At 56.7% G+C, this 25,410-nt stretch overlaps 6 protein-coding genes across 6 annotated transcripts; 4 read left to right on the forward strand and 2 right to left on the reverse strand.

Annotated features, from left to right (window-relative positions):
• Positions 1-1,133: 1,133 nt before the first annotated feature.
• Positions 1,134-7,694, reverse strand: P884DRAFT_252965 (uncharacterized protein). Its single transcript, XM_069440756.1, has 4 exons — positions 7,340-7,694; positions 7,102-7,124; positions 2,465-6,979; positions 1,134-2,406 (listed from the first exon to the last, which is right to left on the reverse strand). Exons 1-4 carry the CDS (start codon positions 7,397-7,399, stop codon positions 1,389-1,391), a joined length of 5,616 nt encoding a protein of 1,871 aa, XP_069301376.1. The 5' UTR covers positions 7,400-7,694; the 3' UTR covers positions 1,134-1,388.
• Positions 7,695-9,383: 1,689 nt separating this feature from the next.
• On the forward strand, positions 9,384-12,095 carry P884DRAFT_265672 (uncharacterized protein; the record flags this gene model as incomplete). The annotated part of the gene is made up of 1 exon (XM_069441966.1): positions 9,384-12,095. The coding sequence occupies one exon, from the start codon at positions 9,384-9,386 to the stop codon at positions 12,093-12,095; it is 2,712 nt and encodes a 903-aa protein (XP_069301377.1).
• A 1,737-nt stretch (positions 12,096-13,832) lies between these two features.
• On the forward strand, positions 13,833-16,469 carry P884DRAFT_265673 (cAMP phosphodiesterases class-II-domain-containing protein; the record flags this gene model as incomplete). Its single annotated transcript, XM_069441967.1, has 2 exons — positions 13,833-13,970; positions 14,694-16,469. The coding sequence occupies 2 exons, from the start codon at positions 13,833-13,835 to the stop codon at positions 16,467-16,469; spliced, it is 1,914 nt and encodes a 637-aa protein (XP_069301378.1).
• A 722-nt stretch (positions 16,470-17,191) lies between these two features.
• Positions 17,192-18,214, reverse strand: P884DRAFT_273741 (uncharacterized protein; the record flags this gene model as incomplete). Its single annotated transcript, XM_069442621.1, has 2 exons — positions 17,192-17,335; positions 17,429-18,214. The coding sequence occupies 2 exons, from the start codon at positions 18,212-18,214 to the stop codon at positions 17,192-17,194; spliced, it is 930 nt and encodes a 309-aa protein (XP_069301379.1).
• Positions 18,215-19,301: 1,087 nt separating this feature from the next.
• P884DRAFT_325942 (glycoside hydrolase family 16 protein) lies at positions 19,302-20,452 on the forward strand (the record flags this gene model as incomplete). Its single annotated transcript, XM_069445459.1, has 3 exons — positions 19,302-20,167; positions 20,262-20,314; positions 20,403-20,452. The coding sequence occupies exons 1-3, from the start codon at positions 19,524-19,526 to the stop codon at positions 20,450-20,452; spliced, it is 747 nt and encodes a 248-aa protein (XP_069301380.1). The 5' UTR covers positions 19,302-19,523.
• A 2,281-nt stretch (positions 20,453-22,733) lies between these two features.
• On the forward strand, positions 22,734-24,837 carry P884DRAFT_265676 (uncharacterized protein; the record flags this gene model as incomplete). The annotated part of the gene is made up of 2 exons (XM_069441968.1): positions 22,734-22,992; positions 23,192-24,837. 2 exons carry the CDS (start codon positions 22,734-22,736, stop codon positions 24,835-24,837), a joined length of 1,905 nt encoding a protein of 634 aa, XP_069301381.1.
• Positions 24,838-25,410: the final 573 nt, after the last annotated feature.

Here is a 25,410-nt window from a genome sequence, read left to right on the forward strand (position 1 = left end):
CCAGTCTGACTGACCGTAGCAGTTCAAAACTCATCGCAAAGTTTAAAACGCGATGTGTTGCGCTTATCTCACTCGCCAAGAATCCTCAATATCCTTCGCCTAATTACTTGTCCAGTGCGGTACTGTAGGCATAGTTGACCACATCGGCTTGGACCCGCGGCTGCAAGCGTGCAGGGATAGGCTGGCGTTTCCGCAACTCTGCCGCTGCAGCACCGGGGTGGCGCCTGCTCAGGGCAGCTTTTTTTTTTTCTTGACTGTGCACCAATGGTGTCGTCCCAATTCCACTGTGCCCACCAGTCCGTTCCAAGCAGAACCAAGGATCAGATAGGCGTGCGATTTCAGGCGGTAGCTTAAGCCATCACGCAGTCGCAGGTTTTCTGCATTCACGGCAGTTAAGCGGGGATCCGGCATTAGGTTCGCATCCTTTCCGGTTTGTGCTGTTGGTTAGGAGTGCCAGTTGGTGTTAGGTGGTGTTGGTAGGAGCAGTTAACAGGCAGCCCCGGAAAAACATGAACAGCAGCGTGACCAACCTGGCTCGCGTCTTGTTCCCCGATCCGGCCAAAATCTGACTGGTGTTATTTGGATTGCCGTGGCCCCCAACAATTGCTCACTCCCAAACGCATCGCAGCCGCCGATAGATGTTGGTGCTGTGGCCGCCAAACGCTAAGTCCTCTTTTGCAGTTTTTAGCCGGAAAATTAGGGGAGTTCAACATACAATTCGATACCTAATATTTAGGAGAGACATTTAAAAGTCTAAAAAACTACATTTTCTATTAATACCTCTATATATATTATCTGTATTCTCAATCAGGTAGTAATTATAGTTCAAATCTATATATCCTAAAGTATATACCTATCTATATATGCGTATCCAGAGGGGACTTGGCGTTTGGCGATCACAGTGGTTCTATCTCCGCTTGGTACGGATAATTTTCGATACTACGGAAACACTACGGAGTACGGATACGGAACGCGCCAATTCCTTCGTCCACGAGACGTACCTCAGAGCCTCGCTCATCATTGAGAAAGCTCTTTGGCAGTGTGATAGTACTTGACGTTTCCCATAAGGCCCAAAAGGGAGCGGAGCCAACGCGTCAAAGGCCAGCCTCATCTAGCATACTACTACTACTTATGAACAAACCGAAGAAATATATTGTCGATCTTTTGAGCGACTCCTGTCCTGGTGCATTACTCACAGCATTGTCGGCTCTCATCAAATCCCATCTCTTCTACGGAAACAAGGGCCCAAAGAATCAACGCCCGTCACCCATTACCCGAACCGCAAGACAGCCATGTGCATGAAAGCCACGCACACAAGGGGCTGGAAAAAACAAAAAAAAAAAAAAAATTGAAACCACTAAGCCTGCCACCAGTTCGATGGCCGCCTCTTACTGTCCCCCAAGCGTCCCCGCCAAGTTCATTGACATATAAGCATCTGCCTTCCAATCATCTTCCTCCTGCCCATTTCCCATCCCTTCCGCGCCACCACCGCTCCTAGGCCTCAAGTCCCAATCGTCCAGCGACTCGCGCCCATCCACACCGGGTAACCTGATCTGTGGCGGGCCCTGAGACGACATGGACCCGCCCACACCCTTGCCATTGCCATTGCCGGTCCCTGTACCCGGGCGGGAGGAGGAGGACGTGTCGTTGACGACTTCGGGCGTGGACTTCTCATTCTCACCTCGCTCCTCACGCGGTACAAATTGGTTAAAATCGGGCAGTTCAAAGCCGTGGGGTGGGGAGGGGTCGACGAGTCCTTGGGATGGTTGTTCCTGCCGCTGCCGCTGCTGCTGCTGCTGCTGCTGCTGCTCAGTGCGGTGGTCCTTTGTTGGCGTCTGGTCGTTGTCATGGGGGTTGATTTTGACTTCATCTGCCGGCATCTCGACCGGGCCAGATCCCGGCGTCATGGTAGCAGCCGCCCTATTCATGCTGTTCATGGTCATAGTCCTGTCGTCGTATCCCTGGTCTCGATGGTACTGCTGTCGCAGTTCGAGGGCCTGGGGCGCGGGTTCGGCGTTTCGAGGATTATTTCCGCCACTGCCGCTGCGGAAACTGCCCAAGCTGACACGGTGCTGGTCATCGGGCAGCCCGCTACCATGACTAGAGGCCTGTTCACCGGAGGAGGTACCCGGCGCGCCGAGTGGTTCGCGATCGTTATCCTTGATGCTGAACTGGGCGATGGTGCGCAGCTTGCGGCTGACCCAACCTGCGAGGATCTTGCCCCGTTGCTTTTCGCCGAGCCGGCTGCGCGGGAAATCGCCCTTGTTGACGAAGGCAACAATGTCGACTACGATTTGATGCTCGTTGAGGATGGCATTGACGATGACGGGGACGATGGATGCGAGGTAGGCTTTGCGGGCAACTTCGACTAGGACGACAACCAGGCCGCCAGCTTGGAAGATGGCACTACCAGACACACAGTCAGCAAGGAGTCAAGGTCAGTCGATCTGATACGAGCACTCACCATCCGCCCGGCACAATGTGACGATGGCACCGCTCCACGGAAGCCTCGATGTCCATCGGGAAGTGGCTCAGCCCGTTGATCTCGAAGGTCTCCCCGATACTTCCCAGCACGAATAGCACCTGCATGTCAACTAGCGCACCACCAGGCCCAATGGGCCGCCGCACACTGTGAAGGAACCCAAGGTCTCCGGTGCGCACGTACCGAATGCTCGGGTCCTCGACCGTCCTTCCGTCGAAGCGCCCGGCATCAAAGGCATCCTTCGACCCATAGAAACCCTTTACGCACGCCTCGGAGTCTACCCAGATCTCTCCGTACTCGCCTTCGCTGCACAGCTCCCGACTCTCTGGGTTAACAATGGCAATCTGCGTCGACACGGGGACCATGCCCGAGTCCTGAACGAGCAGAGCCTTTGGCTCCCGCTCTGGGTCCGTCACGAAGACGAGGCCACGCCGGAGGGCCTTGGGATCCAGCCAAAGTTCGATTGGCTCGATGCACATGTACGACCGAGAGGCGATCATGGGATTCAGGACGTGCGAATAGACCGTGTTAATAGCCGTTCGATCGAGGCCCGTCGCAGCGAAGTGCATGCGGACCTTTTGAAAGACGTCGACCCGGGGCCGCGACTCGGCCGAGATCATCATGTTCTTGAGTTCGTGTAGCGTGAATCCTTTACCAGGCATCAGGTTCATGGCATGGTCCAGCATCTGAGGGGTTGCGTAAGTGTCCTTGATCTTACATCGCGACAGGATTAGGAAGAGAGAGGCGGGATTCTGTGCGAAGTCGACAGGAGATAGGAGGTATGTAGGCGTGCCGATGTAGATCCCCATCAAGCACGTGTGGATGAAGCCGAGTCCGGTTGTGCTCCTCACGCAGCCCAGCACCGGCCGGGAGCTCGTCATCTGGCAAGTTTCCTTCTGCACCTTACACATGCCGAGAATCGTGTCATGGCCGAGCTGCACAGCAAGCCGCCGCTGGTCGGGGGTCCAGTAGGTCCAGATGATGACCGGGTAGCCGGGCTGGATCCAGGCGGGATCCATAGTGATGCCGAGATCCCGCAAGCCGCTGTTCTGCTTTGGCGGTTTGCTTGTGGTGTAAATGTTTGGAATCGTGATCTTGAGCACCTGCGCAGTTTGTTTGATATGCTGCGCGACCGGCTTCGTCTTCAACAGATGATCAACGTCTTGGTTGACGAGGACGGCCCTCACGCGGAACTCCGAGATCAGGTGCAGGAATGCCGGAACATCCTCCGATAAGCGGTTCTGATCCATGGGTGCGAGAGGGATAATGATGACGCCGAGGTTGATGCAGGCGTGAACAGCAAAGACGAAATCTTCGGAATGAGTGTACATGAGCACGACATGGTCGCCAGCCCTGAGCTTCACCTTGTTCTTCAAATAGACGGCGACGGCGGCGATTTTCATGTCGAACTTTTTCCACGTCACGCCCTTCCCTTCTTTTCCTCGTCCGTCGATCGTGCAGAAGGCCAGCTCCTCGGGCTGCCTCGCCACGCGCCACTGGATGAGATCGGTGATGCTAGAGAAGTTGTTGAGCGGCGTTGACGTCCTGTCGTCAATCACCACTTCCCTACGGTCGATGCCCGAGTACTGCTTATCTGCCTGAGCAAGAAGCTCCCCTCTGGAGACGCTTGCCATCGGCGACCAGATGCCGCCGACCGGGTCAATGCCTACGGGCAGATTAAGCACCGCGTGCTCGACCGCGAACTTGACGTGGACGCACGGCAGATTGCCCAGGTCAAACTCTCGCCTGCACAGCATGTTGCCGATCTCACGGCGGCCGTTTTTCAGCACCCTGGGCAGCGAGTTGGGCGCGGTGATCATGACACAGTAGACGCGGAGGTTATGTTCCTGCAACAGCACGTCCATGCACCTTTCCGCAAGGGAGTCGAGCAGCGCCGTGTCTAGCTGCCTAGGCGGGCCTCCGCTGGTGGTAGGGGCGGTGGATGCCGCCTGCGTCTCGAGTACCACGACTGGGAGATGTTCTTCGTTGACAAAGACGTCAAACGCGGAGCAATCGAAGATCTTCGGAACATTCTTCATGATGCTGACCACGATGTGCTGAACAAAGAAGTAGCGATGCTCTGTGTTCTCGGCACCGCCGTCCTCGACCCATTCGACCTTCTGCCGAATGCGGTCTTCGTACAGGCCAAGGACGTAGACTTTGCCTTCGATGATGGTACCCAAGAGCCCGGTCCTCAGAAATTCGGGCTCGATCGCTGTGGGGGTCGGATCGCCCGGCTCAAACTTGTAGGGCCGTGCGTGAAATATTTGCTCGGTGTGCTTCGGCAAGGCCCAGAAGCCGCCGGAGAGGGAAGGAGAATCGACCCAAATCTCACCCACAGTGTTGGGCGAGGAGAGAAGGCCGGTCTCGGGATCGACAATGGCGAGCGTGGCATCCGGAATGGGGTAACCGAAAGCGCCGATACGAATGGTCCCCGGCTCGTTCGCGGCACGCTTGTTGACGTCGTCTCCGATGGCAACAACCACAACCTCGTTCGTCTTGAGGGCTTCCTTGTCGAGTAGGACTTCGCTCAGCTCCATCTTGGCACGCTCCTCTTTGGTAGTTGTCGTGCTCTGTCCAAGCAAGGTCGAAAAGCCATTTGAAGGTGTCGGCTTCTCCTCCTCCTTCTTTTCCTTTGCCTTCTCGTCCTCCGGCCCGCTCTCGGCTCCCGAGTCGAGCTTCAAAGGGCAGCCCATGCGCTCCTCGCCGCCGAGCCAGTCACGGACGCTGATCAACATGCCACCATGCTCGGGCAGACAGAGCATGGGTGCTACCACCTCCCTCGACCGCGTATTGCGGAGAGGGCGGAACCAACGGTCGGCGAGAAGCTCGTTGAACTCGCTGTCGACAGTAAGGGTGTCTATCAAGCAGAGTTTGACGCTTTGGAAATTTGGCTCCATGCCTTTCTTGAAATTCCTCGTCGCCATAGGATCGGCCTGATAGTTGTATGCCGCCCGTTTTAGTCCAGGGTAGTCGGCGACCATGACGGTAGGCTTGTACTTGGTGATGAGGTGGGCGTATAGGCCGGGTACTTCAACTGCCTTGTTTTCCAACCAGACAGTGGTATGCCCGCCGTACACTGTCCAAAGAACGCCCAGGATCATTCCGATTCCTTGACGAGCGTCCAGATAAGACAGCAGAACCTCACTGCTGGCGCCGCCTCCTATCAGACGACCGTTCTTGTCTCGTAGGCTTTTGTTGAAGGTGTCGGCCGGCCCGTTCCCTGGCGCGCTGGACACGATGGCACTGATACAGGCCATTTGATGCATGATGGTCCGGTGGCTAAGGACGACCCCTCTTAGATCCCCTGTAGGGGCCCGTGAAAACTCGATGTAGGCCAAGTCCGGGACGGACAGGGGAGGAATGTCGTCCTTGCGTTTTGAATGGTAGCTGCCGAATTCATTCGTCTTCCACCACTCGACTCCCTTGGGCCAATTGAGTTTCTGTGCAGTGATGTCACGCTGAAAAGCCTTGAGATTGTTGTCTGTCGTCAGCGCTAAATGGGCCTGCGTGGAAGTCAATATCAGGTTGAGCTTCGCATAGTCCTGCAAATCGTTGATGGGCACCGCGACCACTCCGGCGATGAAGCAGCCCAGCAGCGCGATGGCAAAGTCGATAATTTCGGCATCCCGGTAAATGAGCGCAACACGGTCCCCGCGGTAGAGAGAACTCTTGTCGCGAATCACCTGGGCCACCTTCTCGGCTCTCAGGGCCAGCTTGTCCCAGGTTATGGAAGCGATCTCCTTCCCCTTACTGTCCAACACCCAGTAGGCCGGAAGCTTAGCCGAGGTGCGGCCGCGGTGCCTAAGCACGGCCGCTATGTTGTCGAAGTTGGACATGGGAACGGTCTCATCGTGGGGGTCGTGAATGGCAAAAGGTAACTCGCGCGGCTCAAGTGGCATCAGAAACCGGAGGGCGTCTGGTGGTGGCAGGTCGTTTGTTGTAAGCATTGGTGGCGCCATTGCCGCCGTGGGAGAGAAAACGTCGCTTGATGAATACCTCTGGGGGCCCCCATATTCTTCCGGCGCAGCAGGATCGTATGCCTGCCCGGCAAAGTCCGAAAAGTAGGCCTGCGAATCCAACATCGTCCCGGTTCTGCTGTCATACGGGTTCTGTTGCGGCTGATCCCCATACCCAAGATTATGCTGCTCGGGGTTGAAGGCGTAATCTCCAGAAACCATGGTGTCCGAACGAGTGGAGGGTTCGGCGACCGGGGGGGAGGAGAGAAAGAGCGAATCGTGCTGACGCATGTTCGGGCGGTGTTCGGCCACGGGTCCTCCGGGCGCCAGCAAAGATGCAGGATGCGATTCAACGTTGAGGTATGGGGTACTGGGGGGCTCCGGGCCCGCATTCAAAGCGGCCAGCGAGGCGGCGCGGTGGTCTTGGGAGGATTCATGGTGGTCGTCGGGAGAACGAGCGCGCGGGCCGCCCATCTTCAGCTCGGGGACGTTGCCAAGTCCATACTGCGACAGCAACTGCGTTCGCCGTTTTTGGTACCTGGGAACAACGGGGAGGTTGGTTAACGCTTCGTTACTAGAAATGGGTGGCACCCGTCTAGTGGGTTGCTGGCGGAATCTCGGGGATTGGAACAGTGGACGCGATCGCGGAGACAGCCATACCCTTTTTGAGTGATATCACCCTCCTGTCGCGTAACATAACAGGTCAGCGAATCTCACCTGGAGTCAAGAAGGCAGAGCGACAGAAGAGGGCGAGACGAGTTGAGGAAGTGCAACCCGGCCGGGATGCTGCGCCGGCCAGACAGCCATGATGGAGACATAAAAAGGCTCAACGGCTGAGGAGGCCTGCGCAGAAGACGGGGAGTCGGCAAGGAAAGAATGGCAGTTTGGGTCGACGCACCTCAAGCTCCCTGTCCAGCTCCTCGAGCTTCTCCTGCAATTCAGGGCTGAGTGCAGCCATGGCGTCGTCGGTGTCGGGCGCTAGTCCAAGCCCGCTGGCGTGCGCGAAGAATCAGGGAAGCGGAAGCAGGCGGAGGCACAACGGAACCCTGCGCAGTCGCTCTGAAGGGTCGTTTTCCAAGCGGACGGTATGCACAGGTCCCCGCGCCATACAAATACAAGAGCGCCAGTTGCCCCGAGTCACGCGGGCCCCAAGGTCGTTCGCCAGTAACGGGCGCTCGGGGGATGGGCTCTGGGCGACAGCACACTTGTCCTTTCGGCCTCTGGGGCGCAATGTTGGGCGTGGGTGGTATTCACGAAGGGTCGACCTGGTCGATACTGCTCAGTGGGCGGGAGAAGGGAATCGGTGGGCAGCGGAACTTGTCGCGAGATGGAGTGGGTTTGGTGGGGCGCTGTCAGTACATACGAGGACGGGAGCCAATGACCCATGACTTGAAGGGAATGGAGCTAAGGTAACCCTGCAGTGGACGACCCGACCCCTGGCTCCCCCGCTGCACTTTGGCGCGTGGTAGGGGTCCGCCACTTACCTAATCAGGCACGAGGTAGCACCTGCCAAGTGTACGGAGTAAGAGTACTACTAACGTTATACTATGTAACGTATGTACGGATCAACACCCCCCCCCCCGTTGTCCGATAGCCTCAAAAATGCCAGGTCAAGCTTGTGCTTCTTCTATGGAGAAGAACAGAAGGGGCGCCCTTTCAGGAGATCGCAGGATTCAAAGCCCGTCTCGATTTCTTGATTATTTGGAAATGGATAAAAAACTTCTAGGCTGTCGAAGCCCAAGATTGTTTGGGACGCAATCGAGGACCTCTCAAGTGACAAATTACCCCCGGTTCGTTAAGTGCAGTACCAGACCACTCTTTGGCGTTACTCCGTACTGCTAAGATTTTTGGCACATATGAACTTCATACGTGGTGCATCCCGTAGATACAGAGAACTTTAGCGTGGAAGAGCACATCCGTAATTACGGATCACAAGTTGCCACCATAGCTACGGAGTACTCCGTGATGCAACGGGAGTTACTGGGAACGGAATCTTCCCATGCCGCCCCAGACCGGGCCTCATGACAACCGCGCTAGAAGGTTGAACCGTTACGGAAAATTCGGGTTGGCATGCGAACCTTGAACGGGAACCGAACAAACAGCTTCCCAAGCCCTTCCTTTGACGCCTGGAGAACCCAGGCCGCCCGGTCCTCCTCGACTTTGGAGATTTTAAGTCGGCCACGAAGGGGGAGTTGACCATGGCCATCACCAGTAGTTATAAGCCACTCCCTTCTTCCGCAAACCCAGCTTTCCCACTACTTGTCTTCACTCGGCCACCGCAGCATGATGAAGTGAACGCATCTCACAGACCTGTTCTGGAACTCCTGTGTTGAGAATCGCTTGTTCTTCGCTGATTCATTCTGCCTCGCCATCCTTCCAGACGTCCACAGCCCAGCAACATTGCTGATCGCTGAATCCCCCGCCAACCCATCCCCCTCAGATGTCTAACCTTGGCCCATCTGTCAGCTGCCATTGGATTGGGTTCATTGTTTCCATTGAAGCTTATTTTAAGCTTAACGTGAAGTTGCTTTCCGAGTCCTGGTCGCGCTTTGTCTCTCGACTCCCGCTTTGTCTTCGAGCCAGGAGTTCTCGGACTATCTCGTCTCATTACAATGGCACTCCCAGCCTTTATCGCCATTGTTCTGAAGACCCTCGCTTTGGCCGAGTGTCCAAGACTTGATTCAGGAACAGGGAGAAGAAGAGTTTGTATATAATGGTGGTCCCTCTTATATTTGAACAAGCGAATTGTTTCTTCACAAGACTACCAACTCGTCCGAGCTCATTCGTTTTCTTGCCGTTCTCAGGACAAGGGCGGTTCAACAGATCTGCTACTTAAAGCTCCATTCATCCCGCTACTCTTTTGTCTGAAGTTCAACCTGCCGAAGCGGGCAAGTTCCTAGTTGCCAACCGCCATCTGTTTCCGACGCCTCTTCCATCATATCATGTCTCGGGACAAAGACGGAGTCGAGGGGTACGATGACCCTACCCAAGGGGTCGCCCCAGAGCACAACGACGAGTTTTGGGGGCAAACTAAGAATGAAGCACAGGCTGGGAACTTTGGGGATCTCACAGTCACCTTTGACTATGAGGAGGCCGGCATGCTAGGCTCCGTACAAGTGGCAGGGAATGAGGATCTGTTCGGCGACTTGTTCCCAAACCCGGGGACGAGTGCTGCCGACGCCTCCGTGAACACTCCAGCTGCAGAAGTCGGAGCCCTCAAGCCGCAGTCCGCTTTCGATTTCCCGCAGATCGACCCCGTTATCAACCCGGGTGTTAACGCGGAGGCGTCGCAGTCTCTGCAAGGTCAACTTCCGTCACCATCCCCTATGCTACACAAAACTCCTGCAAAACAGGCTCACCAGGATCTCGTTCCTGGCCGAAGACAGATGCTGCAGGCTCCCGAAATTCCAGATCGGGATCGCTCTTTTAAAGCACCTGAGCAGAACCTCGCTTACTTGAGCCAAATCCAGGCCACATCTCCCTTTCGCCCTCCCCTGGGCCAGGGCAATGGCGCTAACCAAGTAGCGGCAGGGCAAGGAGCAGCATACGGGAACCAATTCCTCCAGTACAACGCGGCGTATGGAAATCCAACTTACGCAGCCCCGCCAGCGCCGCACATCGGGGCCCAATTTGGTGGATTCGCGAACATGTTCGCGCAGTCCGCTCATAATCTGCATCCCCGGTATCCGTTGAATGCCCCTCAAGTCATGCCTAGCCCGATGGATATGCGAGGCCAAGGTTATGCGGCGGCTTTCATGCCCCCTATGCTCGGCCTGGGGGTTCCATTTCCTCACAACGCCCAGCAGCTGCCCATGCTTAACCAGCCAGCAAACCCCCCGCCGCTCAATCGGTCTGTGGCTCCTGGACAAGGCCACCCTCTCAACGGTAAGAAAATGAATCACAAGCGGAACCGGAGAGGCTCGCCCAGCAACGATCCCAGCCAGTTCTACGCTGCGCCCATCGGATTGCTCCGTCCATGGGGCCCCAAGGTAGTCGTTGGTAAGAACAGACAAGAGGAGCGCATGTTCCGGTATTACCAGCAGACTGCCGAGCTAAGGCCCTCTCTCACCTATACCAGGGAACAGCTCGTGACATTCTTCCTGGGACACGGGCATCCGTATCCCCGGCGAAGACTGACGCTGTGGGTTCAGAACACGCCCGCCCAGATCAACGAGCGATACGCAAACCGGAGCGACTCGAGCAAATGCCGATACCGAGATTGCCCGGCAAAACAAAACACCATTCTCAAGGGTTTCTTTCGCGTCGCGTTTGACGAGTTTTCTGACGAGACCGGCACACTCCGCGACCCGTTTCGCAATGCTGGTTACATGCACTTGCATTGTTTCGAGTCAGTGTTCGACTTGGGCTACCTGATTCACCACGGGGCCGCTCGTCACAATTTTAGAATCCTTCCTGACCGGCGGGATCTTATCCACGAAAGTAGAAATCCTGCGTCCATCAACCGAGATCACGGAGAGATGATCGAGGCATACGATGCGTGGGTAGAAGGCCAAAAAGCCCGGGCTGATAGACTCGAACAGGACAATGCTGCCAGGCCTCGTGGTCAGGAGTATACAGGCTTCGACCCTGCGCCGCGAATGATCCTTCCACATGCGCAGCGCCTTGGACGCTCCCTGACTGACAAGCACCTAAGCCTGCAGGTCAAAGGGCGGGCGGCAACGCGGGAGAGTCGCGGTGGCGTTCACATTGGGATTCACAGAGGCGATCTGGACTTGTTCGTGCGCCTGCGCCATCAAAAGAGTCGGGCCGTATCGGTGGAGCGAGCCCTAGCGGCTGTGCCGGGCCAAGAGGGGCAGGGCGCTGGAGCTGCCACATCAGCTCACGACAAAGGGAAAAAGCGGGCTCGCGACGAGTACGATGATGACGAGAGCGATGACGAGAGCAACACCATGTCGTCCGACTCGTTGCGCAACTCCAGGCGTCCCAAGCGCTCCAAGCGGCAGCACACCCCAAACGATCCGGGTCCCTCGGGGACCCAACCAGATGTCAGGCCCAGAACCGCAGGGAGGAAACAAAGCCTCGGCGAGCTTGATGACACTCCCGCATCCTCTGCACCGCAGCGTCCCAAGCAATATTATATTCCGAGCTCTTCAAGCAAAGACAAAGAAGTGGCCAGGCCCGCACCACTACTACCGCCGCCGCCGCCGCCACCACCTCAGAGGTCTTACGCCAACTTCCCCGGCTCGGCGTACGAGCTCCAGACCGAGGATCCGTACAGCGGTCCGAACGACGGCGGGTCCCAGGCCCGTAACCCGCATCGCCCACCACCACTCCCGACGTTCCCGAGCACTGCCACGGGCGGCGGCGCCAGCACGCGCACCCGGGTCCGCGAGGCCGCCGGCAACGACATTGCCGACCGGCTCGCGACGCAGGCGCGCCTGACGCGGGCGTCGGCGCACGCGATCCAGCCACGCCTCGGCCACCAGCCGGTGCACGTCCGGTCGCAGGTGCTGGCGGCGGTGCCCGAGGAGTACGCGGCCCTGACGCTGCCGCGCAGCGGGACGTTCCACGATGATCGGCTGGCCGAGCGCATTGGGCGGCTCGGCCAGCGGCAGCGGCTCGAGGTGGAACAGGCGGTGGGGAGGCTGGAGAGGAGGGGGAGCTCCGACAAGAGGAAGTGTCCGAGTCTGTGATCTACAGCCTCCCTTTCTGGCTTTCCCTTCCCCTTTCTGCCTGTCTATCTAACCGTAATACGTTGGGGGATGGACGGTGAGGTGAGCGAGTGAGAGAGGTAAGTACGGAGTAACCAAGTCCAAGCAAGGTATATACATATTAGGTAAGCGTTCATTTTCGTTTCTTTGCTCGGTCTCAAAGCCAGAAAAACCAAAGGCGGGCGCTGTCAGGCCATTTTACAGCAAATAAAAAGCGAGGGCGTGTGGCGCAATCCGGGAACAAATTGCACGTTAAACTTCTTGAATATAATATCTTTAAAATAGTCTGTGAAGACACAATCTTCCATCCATACGAAAGTGAATTGACCAGGTCAATCGATAACGCAACTCCGTGCAAAATGGCAGTACAAAGGTTCGTGATTGATCAACCCGAATTGGTTAGTTAACGTCAGCCTTAGGCGACCCTGACTCGATCAAACTGTTAGCCTGCGAGGGCCCTGTTGTGTTCTGGTATTTGGTGGCCTGACCATAACCCCTCTTCCCCGGACTTGGCCTGACCGAACCCCCGTGTCGTGTTCCAGTCCTAATCACCGATCTCTGTGAGCATGGACCAGGCGGCCCCGCAGGTTTGGAGTGTTCCCCGCGCCAAGCAGACACCCTGGTTTCGGCGACGCCTTGCACCAAACCAACGCTAAGCGCCTCGCCGGCCAAACTGGGTATAGGTGGGTCGGTTCCTTTGGCTAGGGTTTTTTTTACGCTGCCGGTTGCGTCATCCATGGTTGGTTCATGAAAGAGGCTGCAGGTTTGTCATTCCTGCAGGTTGGTTGTATCGGGATCGCCGTGCTGAAAGCCTAGGAGAAACTATCTTCAAAGTGCGGCAGCCGACAACAGGAACTAGTCCAATATCACGCCGAACTATAAATAAAATAAACGAGTTCAAACTCTACCTGGGACACGAGCACCTCTAAACAAGAAAGTTACAGAACTATATCTCCCTTTCACCTCTTCCCGTCATCTCAAGTTTCAATCGGTTCGCCACTCGCCAGTCTCAGGAGAGACGGTTCCACGTGCTTGCCGCACGCAGGCGGCAATGTACTCAACCCCTTCACGGAAGTGCGAAGCGACACGAAAACGTGGAAAAAAGAAGGCGCGACTGTGCACCACAGAAAAAGCCATTGAGCAGCTGCTCTAGCGCGCCTCCTTCTAGGTTCGATCATTGGAATGTTGCGCTCTTCTTATCTGGCCTACTCACTTGAACGGCAAGTACAAGTACATATTATACATTCGATGCAATCGCCTATGCGGTATCATCCCTAGCAAGGACCTTCCCGGCCGAGTGCATGTCTGTTTCACTTTATCAGCTCATAAAATTGCTCCTCGAACACTCTCGCGGCACCAGGACAATCGAAGAGGTCACGGAAAGCTGTTCCCACTTCAGTGCAGCGATAGCAGGGCACCCTGCATTGCGGGCCATTCATCTTAGTGTCCTCCGTTCAAGTATGAACGGGGAGATGAGAGGCTGAACGCCGGGCACTGTCGCATTCCGGGCCGGCACTCGCCAGCCACCCCTCGACACGGAACTCGAGAAGATCTGACGGCATCCGAAAGTTACACAACAGCAATTCACTCATCCTGTTTTTGCGGTACAACGGCATCCACTCGCCGCAGCACCCTTACTCTTGCCGTCGCACCGATTGGACACCTTAGCAGGTCATCGTCATCGCGGTCTCCAGCAAGCCGCAGGTGAAAGCAGAGACGATGGGGCTATCCAGTAGCGAGGCGGCCGACGCTAGTCATGCAATGGCGGGTGATGCGATTGTCGATGATGCGCCCGCACAGTCACCTGCAACTGCACCTGTACCTGCACCTATACCTGCGCTGCAGGTCATTGTCTTGGTGAGTAGTGCATTCCTACGTCGTCAACTCTAACAAGCACACCGCACCGGATTCTGCCTGTTTTCCAGCTCCTTCCTGCTGTCCCTACAGAATGCTCAATAACGGCACAGTTTCCGCTACTGCTGTCGCGGTCGAGCGAACGCTTTTTCCTTCCCTCTCGGCCGAGTGGCCTGCTGGACCTGTTGCTGGGCATTGGAATGCTCAAGCCCGGTTGTGTGGATCCCCGTTTCGGGGCCATGCAGGTCTAGGCACAGTTCCGGTACCGGTACCCGGTGCGCCGAACCAAGCGGGGAATTCCGGGCGCCTCTTCTATAGACCCTTCGCTCTTTGAGGCCCATTGTCGGCTTGAGTCTTCTCGACAAAGCGACAAAGGGCGATCCTCCAATCAAGCACAAAATCAGGCTTTCCCCCTAAACGCGGGACAATTCCGCCTGGGAAATATACCTACCCACAGCGCCACTTAGACTCGTCTGGCTCATGTGCTGCTAACTCGAGATTTTGGTTCTCCTCCTGCCATACTACTAATAGCCCGTCTTGCCCGGAGTGCTCTTTTTCTTTTCGTCTTCATTCCCAGGATTTGTGTGAAGAAGGGGCTAGGCAGGCCGAAGAAGCCAAGTGGGATCGGTGCCAGTTGTGCTGCTCCCTAGCATCGGAATCCTTTTCTCCCAGCCCGAGCAGGCCGCGAGCATAGACTTCCTTGGGATTTGACTAACTCATCCCCAGGGCTCCGGTGGAGGGCCTTTAGAAAACAATGTGACGGCCTTCCTTGTGCGCTCTGTCGCGTCAGGGTGGGCCAGGGGCTCAGTTGTTGCCGTTGACGCCGGAGTACACCTCAGCGCCATCAAGACAATACTAGAGCAAACGCAACCGGCAAAACTAGGACAGCCAGGTGGCCCTGCATTGCCGCATACGCTCACCACGGGTCCTTTTGCGGGCCTCGAAGTCCATCATGCCACGGCCGATGCAAACGCCGCCGAAATCCACAAGACTCTAATAGAAACATACCTGATAACACACCCTCACCTGGACCATATCGCAGGGTTCGTCATCAACACGGCCGGCTTATCAGGCTCCCGACCAAAGAAGGTCGCCGGACTCCCAAGCACCATCACTGCCTTGAAGACACACGTCTTCAACAATGTCATATGGCCGAACCTGAGTGACGAGAACAACGGTGCTGGACTTGTCACCTACATGCGACTCGTCGAAGGCGGGTCTCCAGCGCTTGGAGAAGGAGAAGGAAGGGGCTACCTCGAAGTCTGCTGCGGGCTTGCTGTCAAGGCATGGAGCGTCAGTCATGGCCACTGCATCGAGAGACACAGTCATCGCGGTAGCAGCAGCACCCGTCATGGCAGTTTCGACGCCTCGTCGATGGGCCCTGCTCCTCCGCAAGTTGTGCCGACTCCTTCCCGCAACCTCCCGCAACATACGTCTTTGCCCACCAACATGGGCGCCTACTTGCAGCAGCACGAGCGCATACAGTCTTCGCCTGCCAGCAGGCGCGGCAGCGCGTTCTCGATTGCACCGCCCATCGATGACACAGTCTGCGTCTACGACAGCTCCGTCTACTTTGTCCGGGACCTCGCCACGGGCCGCGAGATCCTCATATTCGGCGACGTTGAGCCGGACAGCATCAGCCTGTCGCCACGCAACCGGCAAGTTTGGCAGGAGGTGGCGCCCAGGATCGTCTCGGGCGACCTGGCCGCCATTTTTATCGAGTGTAGCTACGACGACTCGCGGTGCGATGATCGCCTCTTCGGCCACCTCACCCCTCGGTTCGTTTGCGAAGAGATGATAGCGCTGGCGGAGGAGGTCATTGCACTGCGGCTAGAAAAAGAGAGAATCATGTCTGGTGGCCGAGTCGGCGCCGAAAGGAAACGCAAACGCCTCAGCGATGAGGGCTCTCTACCGAAGCGCAAAGGCACTCCTCAGCCAAGGGGCCCAATCTCGGCCGCCGATATCCCACTTTCCCCTCGGAGCATCGACCCTAGCTGGCACATCAAGCCAGCCGCTGTCAACCCCGTCTCCGCCTCTACGTCGGACTTTCGAGACCGCAGCCAAGACCGCATCCCGAAAACTATCCTTCCGACACATCCCCTACGGTGCACAACCACTGTCGGACCCAACGTCGATGAGGCGAAAGGACAAGGCCAAGACGCGACATCGCGGGCAGTGCCCGAGCCGAGCCCCACGCCGATGTCGGCAGCAACATCAGCAACGGCAGCATCGACGGCCGTCACGCCGCTGGCCGTCGCCACGTCTCAGCTACACCTGCTACAGCAGGAAAACGACGAGAGTCACTCCTCCTCCTCCACTACTTCTTCCCTGCGGAATGCGCTCAGGGGGCTCCAGGTGGTGGTGATACACGTCAAGGAAACGATGCTTGACGGGCCGAGCGCCGGGAACGTGATATTGGAGGAGCTGAGGGCGCACGAGCGGGAGACGGGGCTGGGAATCGAGTTCTCGATCAGTGAGGCGGGAAGTCAGTATTTCTTTTAAGTATCTGATTTGCTTCCTTTCTCTTTTTTTTTTTTCTCTCTGGGCTGAGTGTCCCTCACTCTTGGACTTGAAGGAGGTGCCGCTAGTTAGTACGAGGTGTATGAGGTGCATCAGGCGTTTGGCGTACAGATATTAGACGCGGGAGTGACGAGCTGGATGGGGAGTTGATGATGGCTCCGTCGCGAGATTACTGTACAAAAATTTCTACCAGCATGCCCATGAGTGAGCTCCTATAAGAGAAGAATGGCTATCAGATGGTTCACGGTCCTGGTTGTCAGTTTTCTCCCCCGCGGGGTCTGACTGAGTGGAGCGCAAATTCTGCTACATGAGGAAGTAAAGTTCCGAGTAAGAAAGACCCTATACGGTCTTCTCGACAGCAGACGTTGTGCTTTGGTGACCTTTTTTTTCAGAACCACTCGGCGCATTGTCGCATGTTTCTGACTCCGACCGAGTTAGCTTTGGCAAGATAAACCCTCGGGATGGAAGGAGAAGCTGGAGGTTTTTAAGATATGCCCTCTGGCTTGTGGATACGTCGCACTCCGAGCTCTGTCCACGACGAGAAGCCTAGACCCGAGGTGAATGAATCTCTTCGATAAAGGGCCGCATATGAGTCATCTATATGACAGCCGTTGTCTAACCTCTTCTTCCCTAATGTCTCATGGTTTATCATTTATGATACAGCTACTCAACCTCACTGAGCAACCGCTTCAATGCCCACGCTCTCAGTTGGGAGGATGCCTGCTCTCCAACTTCTTCATGCCCTCCATCCCGCCCACGTCCTTCTCAAAGTCCGGTCGCGGCAGCTCGAACGCTTCGGTCGTTCGGCCATACGTGATGCCTCCCAACCTCGATATGGGACGCAGTACCTACGAGAACACCGCTGGATCAGCACTCGCCTTCTCCCCCAACCCCCCCTCTCCACTTTTTTTTCTGAACGACAAAGGGCTTCCGAGACTCACCTTGGGATCGATCAGGTTCCTCTCCTCATTGATAGCGTCTTCCCTCGCCCAGAAGCGCGTGCCCTCGATGACGGCCATGGTGGCCGTCACCTTGCCCGGGGTGGCCCGGCTCTCAAACTCCCTCAGGCTCTCGAGCTTGCCCTCGATGGAGAAGACGGCCTCCTTGACGCGGGCGCAGCCGACCGTCTCGCAGTCGTAGGCGGGGGTCAGGCCGCTGACGTCCCACTCGCTGACGCCGTAGGGGGCGTTGACGCTGGTGCTGTTGGCGGCCTCGACGAAGCCCTCGCTGATCATGTTGATGACGCACTCGCGGCGCTCGTGCAGGTTGCGCAGCGAGTCCTTGGCGCGGGCGGCGTCGAGGGGCGAGGCGAAGCCGATGACGAAGAGCGGCGGGTCGTGCCCGATCATCTGGAAGTAGCTGAAGACGGCCAGGTTGGTGGTGGCGCCGTCGGCCGAGCGGGTCGAGAGGAAGGCGACCGGCCGCGGCACGACGGCCGAGATGAGGAGCTTGTAGTTGAACCCCGCCGGCCGGTCTGGCGCGTACGGGTCGATGACGACGTGTTTCTTTTCTTCTTCTTGGTGGTCTTTCCCCGCGGCTGAGCACGAGCCGGCCGCGTGTGTGGAGTTGGCGCCGGATCCGAACTGCCAGTTGGGATCCGGGGTCTGAGTGAAGGTGAAGGTCTTAGAAGAGTCGAACGGCGGGCGGGAGGCTTCCACTTTCTTGAAGTCTGGATGGGGGTTCCGCTGAATTGACTTCTCCCACGCAGCCGTTTTTTCGGCCGCCATCTTGACTACTTGAGCTCGGTGGTCGATTCGATTCCTCGAGTTGCTGGCGTTGATGCTCGAAAGTTTCCTTGTTTGGGGCCGAGAGATGTAAATATTGGGGCAAGTGGCCCGGCAATCCGCGCTCAATGTGGGGGAGGGGCAACCGGCCGGGAAGCGCTTGTCGTCGGGTAATGGATTGCGGAACTGTCCCCGGGTGCGGTGGGTTCGAGTTAGCAGGAAACCCCCGCGCCGAGAAGGGAGTTGGAGAACAGAGGAACCGGGAGAAGCCCAGAACATGGCACCGTGCGGAACTCGATAGCAATAGCACCCTTGCCTCTCGAGACAGAATCTGTACTCAAAGTGTAGTGTACCCAGCTGGGCGGTTTCCCGGATTGCCGCAAAGGCGCCAAGCCCCGCCCAACCAACTACGGTATGTATGTATGTACTGTAATCCGTACATACATACATACATACCCGTCCGAACTCAACTGCCGCTCCCGGTGGTGCACGGCTCGGCATCAAACGGGAAAATCCGGCACTGGTGTCCGAGACGCAACAAGAGTCGATACCTGTAAGTCACTACAGTTAGATTCTTGGCTTCAGTCGTGGAAAAGAGAGCTGATAAAGAACCGAAGAAAGAGAAGAAGAAATGTAAAGTATGTTCAACAACAAAAGGTGCGTTCCTTGACTATGCGTAACGTTGCCCATCTTCTTCATCCCACCTTTTAATGCTGTATCTGCTGCGGGGTGTTTGGGGGAGGGGAAACAAATTCAAAGCCTTGTTGTTTCTGCCGTTGACACGGCACTTCAGGTCGGTCTTATTGCCCGAGGTCTTTTCCTCCGTTCCTGGATGAGTGTCATTGACACATCTTCGATACGATCAAAACAGTTATTCCCTCCCCTATTCGACCTACCTTGGTTCACTCTTGGGGGCTGGGTATGGCTTTAAGAAAACACACCTGATCACGAAAGACACTGCTAAGGTACTGTTATTCCACTCCGAAAACTCTTCTTGCACGGATGCTGTGGCTCCTGATGTTTCACCAGGTACATCGACCCCCCCCAAAAAAAAAAAAATAAAATCCTCGAATAGAACGAAGACCTTCATGGCCGATCTCTTAATCGAATGCACATACATACATACTATACCCGGTGAACTAGACATGAACCCCGTGTATTAACTAGGCTAGCGCTGGTATCGCTAGGAATATATATATCTATGGCAAGATGCTCTTTTCGCTCCAACAGACCATTGCCCTCATTGTTTCCATCCTCTGAATAGACGGACCATAGTACCCAAAAGAACCACACCCTACCATAGATCGCGACAATGAAGCTCATGGAGGTCTTGCTGCTCACCTCCTCGATCTCGATGGCCTCGGCCAAGCACATCATGATCCCCTCCACCTCGTTCAATTCGCAGTCCGATTTCGACACCGACTGGAACTACCTCTACCCCTGGGGCAGTGACCACAACGGTGCCGCCCGCATGAGGGAGTCGCAGGTCAGCCTCTCGGACGGGGTGCTCACGCTGAGGGCGACGCGCGTGGACGGCGAGGCGCCCGCCCACCACGGCGGCAAGGAGATCGCAATCCGCTACCTGTCGGGCGCCGTGCACGCCAAGGAGCACTTCAACGTGGCCGCCGGGGGCGGGTACGACTTTGCGGGCGAGTTCCGCGCCCCCGTGGCGCGGGGCACGTGGCCGGCCTTTTGGCTGACGGGAGTCGACAGCTGGCCGCCCGAGATCGACATGGCCGAGTGGAAGGGCAGCGGCAAGATCTCGTTCAACACCTTCAACACGTCGTCCGAGGTCCGCGCCCTGGACGTAGACTACCCGAACCCGGACGCCTTTCACAAGATCTTGTGCGAGGTGAGGGACGTGAACGGCCAGGACGTGAGCGTGCGCTTCTCCATGGACGGCCAGGTGGTTGCGACGCAGTATGGGAGGGGGTTCGTGGGGAAGCCGTTGTACTTGTGAGTTAGTAGTTGTTTCGACTGAGCGAGCGGTTTCCCATTGAGTTGGGCTGGGGGGGGGGAGGGGCTGAATGAGCTGACGCGGTTACGGCAGGATCATCAACTTGCAAATGGAGGGCTCCTCGGGATCACCCGGCCCGGAATCAGGTGAGTTGGGAACCAAACAACGACCTAGCCCCGTTATACAAGTCTGAACAACAGGTGTCCTGACATGGTTGTTCTCCAACGAAAAAAGACACATTATTCCAGGCCCGAAACGTGGAGATCTGGAGTTACAACTTGTAGAGAGTAAGGCATAGTATGTGTAAGGTACCTATCTTATTCCCTACTTACTTAGGTATGTAAGGGACCTATTTCCTGATTGGCATAATCTGAGTCAAGAACAAGGCCCAACCGTGCTCAGCTACATTTTGTAGCTTAGACCAAGTAGAGCTCCCTTGACCTTCAATCCAATAGTTACATGACGTTCTAGGCGTGGGAAAAAGGAAGGAAATCTGCCAGCAGTATAGTCTAACCTTGGACGCTTGACCGACCTGCACACTTTATTCTGAAGCACACCTTACTGTGAAAAACTCTTGATTTCACAGTGCCTTATCCCGCTTGTCTATTCTAGCTGGGAGATGCCCTGAATAAGTAACGTTCCTGACCCAAATCATTAGACGCAACCTACCTATAATGCTTGCAGATTTACCACTCTTGACTTGATATCTGCAGATCATCATCGGGGTGGGTCCTCACCCTCTTGTTGGTCAATCCAACACTTTCACAGTCGGGGCGGGGCCGAATGGTTGACTATCATAGTACGTCGAGTTGGAAAAGATCACGAGGACCAAATCAATACACTAGCATGTCGCGCCCGTCGCCCTAGTTATAGTTGTGACGACTGTTCCATTTCCATTTCTCATTCAGGACACTCGGATTCGGTTGCAGTGCCGCAGTTCTGCATCGACCCGCAGTGCCGCACTTGCTCGCCTGTCGCTTGAGCGGAACGCAGTCCGTTGCCGAGATTCGAGCAGCCGCAAGGGTACACTGTTCTATCCGTTTTTGCAGGGTGATGTGTGCACTAGGTATGGCAGTACACAGTAACGTTATGTACGGATTACACAGTCCGTATTATTGCTCTGCTCAGGTAGAGAAGGTATACTGCGATCTGATTCTGAATGCAGGTCTGCGCATTTGAGCACCCGCGTTTTCTCCCTCAGTATAGGCTGCACAGTAGTGCATTGCTGTGCAGTGTAGTAATTGATGGTCCGTACATACACAAGGTAGGTACCATATAGTTACAAGATTCTACGGTATGAAACTGCCGACTGGCCTCCTGCGCATGCCTCCTGCTCTTCACGCCGCATCTCACTAGTTATAGCCACAGATTTTTCCTTCTCACGGGTTTTGAAACGGCTTAGCGGTCGCGGATCCAGTGTCCAATCATCGCCGGGGACTTGGCGCTAACTTGATTCCACCCCAGCACGCGCGCTAAATATGGATCAGGCGAAGCTCTGCTATCTCCCAAGACCTTGGTGACATACTACGTAGGCAAGGAATAATTGAGAATCGAGACTACATAATAAACTCTTGTTTGTTGCATTATCTGGTGTTGTCGTGGATGCCACATAACCGCGTACAGCTACACTAAGAGGTTGAGCAAGAAACGTCGGCTACTCGATTCGTTGCTCTCGTGACTGGTCATGGGGGCCAAGAGCCGGAAATGCAGCAGTGACCCAACACATTTTCACCAATTCGACGCCACGCCACCCCCCGGACACCCCTAGCCCTAGTGTATACTGGGCTGTGACGCGGAGCTGGCTCAGGCTGATTTTCGGCGGGTTTTGCGCCCAGAATGGGGCAGACAGCTGCAGCGCAACGGCACGGTCGCGCAACTGGAGATTCAGAGCATGACTTGCGCCTGAGGGAGCAAGCGGCTCGCCCGAGCCAGCAAAGGCGGCGAGTGGCAGGGCGGTGGTACGAACGTGGTATATGCACGCAAGTCTATTTATTTACCCCAAAATATGTATGGACAGAAACAAGACGCATGGCAGACGCAGCAACAAGCCTAATGCTTGGTTGCTTAACTGCCCGAATTGACGATTTGGGGCTCGACGCCCGCCCGGCTAGCCGGCGCTTCTTTTCTCGGTGGGCACTGCATGGCTTCGAGCATGGGTGCCCGGGGTTAAGGCGGCGTTGGGTCCCGAACTCCAAGGGCGAGGTTGCGCGCTAGTGAGTTATGGCTCCAGTTGCTTGCTCGTCTGGCTGTCCAATCCCGACCCACTGCCCGGCCCTCCCCCCTTCAGCCCGTCGCCCTCCCTCCGCTTCCCGCACCCGCTTGCAGAGCGAACCCGCCCAGGGGGTCGCTGGGTCGCCCGCGCCCCGGTTCACGCACTGCTCGCTCACTCTCGCTACACAGTAATCCGTAGTTAGTTACTCATCATTCCACTCACCTAGTTATCCGCTCTGCCGATCCACCGATTTTCGCCTGCGCCAAAACAGCTGTTTTTAGGTGTCCGCTGGGCATTTGGAATCCTGGGCCGCTGGAGCGGTCGAATCCCGCGCCTCTCGCTCTGCCGCGGCTATGGCGACGGCGAAACGGACGATTGCAATTTTGCAGAACAGCCAGCGCCGCCAGACCTTAGCCATCCTTCTCTTTGCCCTCCCGACCTTACCCACTCCCGCCGCCGGAGTCGCGAGCGCAGACTGTGGTGCAACCTTTCTCTTCCCGACCCTGGGCCTCACCTTCTTCTACCTCGACACCATCGCCGTCACATACCGCTCCGACATTGCCAATCCCACGCTGTCGTGTTGGTGCGGCGTCCCCGGCCGGGCAACTCCAAGTTAGTGCCATTTCCTCCTTCTCTCCACTCTCCACGGTCGCCAAGTTGCTCCGGAGGAGCCCGCCGTCTCAACCAACTCCCTATCCTCAGTTGCATCCTTCCCGCTTTGTTTTCCCCCCTCTCTCCGGATTCCCTCTCCCTTAGGAGTGTTGTATGTCTCCGACCAGTCCAGCTAACCACACCCCTCACATCTCTCCAGAGATTACAAACAACAATGTCAGTCCGTTCAACGGGAGCGTACCTGTCACCCTGACCGTTTTGTCCGACGACCCTTGTTGGTTTGAGCTCCGGTCGTCGTCCGGTGAATGCCGGCATACCAGCGAGACCTTCCACCTGTCTCCGAAACGACGCACCGTGGGCGAGGACGACGGCTCCTCGCCTCGGTCGACCGCCTCTCCCGACCCCGCATTGCGCCCTTCCCCGACGACGTCACACCTAGAAGCCCGCGCAGCAGGTGCCGTGGTTTCTCAGCAGCGTAGGAGCAGCTCCCAGGAGGACAGCTTTAGCATCGGCGCCAAAGCTGCGTTGGGCGTCGGAATCGCGCTCATCTGCATCGCCATCGGCGCCATGGCCGCCTTCCTCTACTTCAGGCGCCGGCGGCGCGCCCCGGACGCCGAAGTCACCGGCGGCATGTTGAGCCACGACCGTCGCGGGAGGAAAGGGGCCGAGAAGAAGCGGGCGGGTGCCTCGTCCGAGGCTTCGGGTCATTCCGACGAGCCGCTCTGCCCCATACAGCCGGTGTTCGATGGCTTCCCCGGCTCGATGGGCTATGAAGACGTGCGCTCGCTACACTCGAACACGCAGTCACACTCTACTACGCATTCGTACTCACCGCAATCGCCCGCCTACTCTCAGACCGGCGGCTTCTGGACGCAAGAGCGCAGCATCGAACGGGAGGAACTCACAGCGGCGCGTCTGAAATCCCAGCTCCAGCCGTCGGGGCCCACGGTGGTATCCTACGGGCCCAATCCCGTCACCCCAACACTAACGCCCCGGGTCTCCCCCCGGCCGAGCGTTCCTTCGGCCACGACACCAGTGTCCTCCGGAAGCATAGAGCAGGTGCCGGGCCACGTGCCCATGATGCCCATTCCCTCCTCCGACTACGCCGACTATACCAACTACAGCATCCCTCCCCCAGCACCACTCCCCATGTCTACGCCCGAACCTAAACGTTCACCACCCCGCCCGCAAGCCGCCGCCCCCACCGTCGTATCCTACGGCCCCAACCGGGTCACGCCCACCCCAAAGATCGTCTCGCTTACCGTACCACCGGACGAGTCCATCGTCAACCGCCGCTTTCAAGAAGCAGCCGCCAGCTCCTCGGCCGCGCCACACCACCACGAGCGCCAGTTCTCCTGGGAAGCCGACTCTCCCCTTCTCGGCGCGTCCTCCATGGGCCCGCTCCCGCCGTACGCGACGACGGAGGACTTCGAGGCCATGGAGAAGGGCGCCGTCCGTAAGCTGGCCGAGCCCCAGGCCGACGCCGAGCTGCCCCCGACCAAGGACGGCTTCTACCACTACACCACGGACACGGTCGAGTACGAGCTGCCCGGAGCCGCGCCACAGCACGAACCGCAGCTGCCGTTCCGGCCCTATCAGCAGCAGCTCCAGCAGCATCTCCAGCACGGCCGCGGGCACGGCGGGCTGCCCGGGACCCGGGAGATTGACGAGCAGAAGTTCTTGCTGGATGACGTGGAGCTTCTTAGGGAGAAGGCCAGGGGAAAGGCGAAAGCGGGCGATGCCTCGGCGGGGGACAGCGGCGGGGGTTCGAGTGCGACTAGGCGGAACGAATGCGGGGGAGCCGAAGAGTTCGATCTGGGAGATGGCCTGGGCCCGATGAGGTGACACCGGTGAAGGGGGACGTCGACCATCGTGAGAGAGTCGTCGTGAAGGCTGTGTCTCCCAACAACTTCCTTCACTCTTGCTCCCTCTGCTCATCATGATTGGCCTGGCGACCCTTTGTTCTGAAACGGAGGAGGCACCCGGATATAGGGGATGGCGAAATTAAGGGAACCTCGGGATGGATTGGCCGTTGGCGGTTACCTGGATCGATTGGCGATTCAAAAAAAGAGGAGGAGCATTATACCATTTTGGCAAGGCGTTGGTGGCGGAATTATTGCGGATTTTTAATATCTCAGTCTCGACGACGTAGGAAGGCTTTGATATCCAGGCGGCGATAGTCGGTATTTTGATAAGAAACTGAACCACAACAAGTATATATTAAGATATATAATTTTATTCAAGGAATTGTCTCGTCTTCCAAGACCTGGGAAGTCAGCAAGATGCGTAGCCTTGGACAAGATGCCTAGTTGGGCCATTAGTGCGTGAATCCGACCCGCTCCCCCCAAAAAAAATAAAAATAAAAATAAAAATAAAAATAAAAATAAAAATAAAAATAAAAATAAAAATAAAAATAAA

This window comes from Thermothelomyces heterothallicus, assembly GCF_042370625.1.
Source record: "Thermothelomyces heterothallicus CBS 202.75 unplaced genomic scaffold P884_scaffold_1, whole genome shotgun sequence".
NCBI lineage: Eukaryota > Fungi > Ascomycota > Sordariomycetes > Sordariales > Chaetomiaceae > Thermothelomyces > Thermothelomyces heterothallicus.

Coding starts and splice junctions, on each gene's coding strand:
- P884DRAFT_252965 (XM_069440756.1), bottom strand. CDS start 7,399: ATGGCTGCACTCAGCCCTGAATTGCAGGAGAAGCTCGAGGAGCTGGAC. Junction 7,125..7,339: donor AGCTGGACAGGGAGCTTGAG/GTGCGTCGACCC, acceptor GTTACGCGACAG/GAGGGTGATATCACTCAAAA. Junction 6,980..7,101: donor GGTGATATCACTCAAAAAGG/GTATGGCTGTCT, acceptor CGTTGTTCCCAG/GTACCAAAAACGGCGAACGC.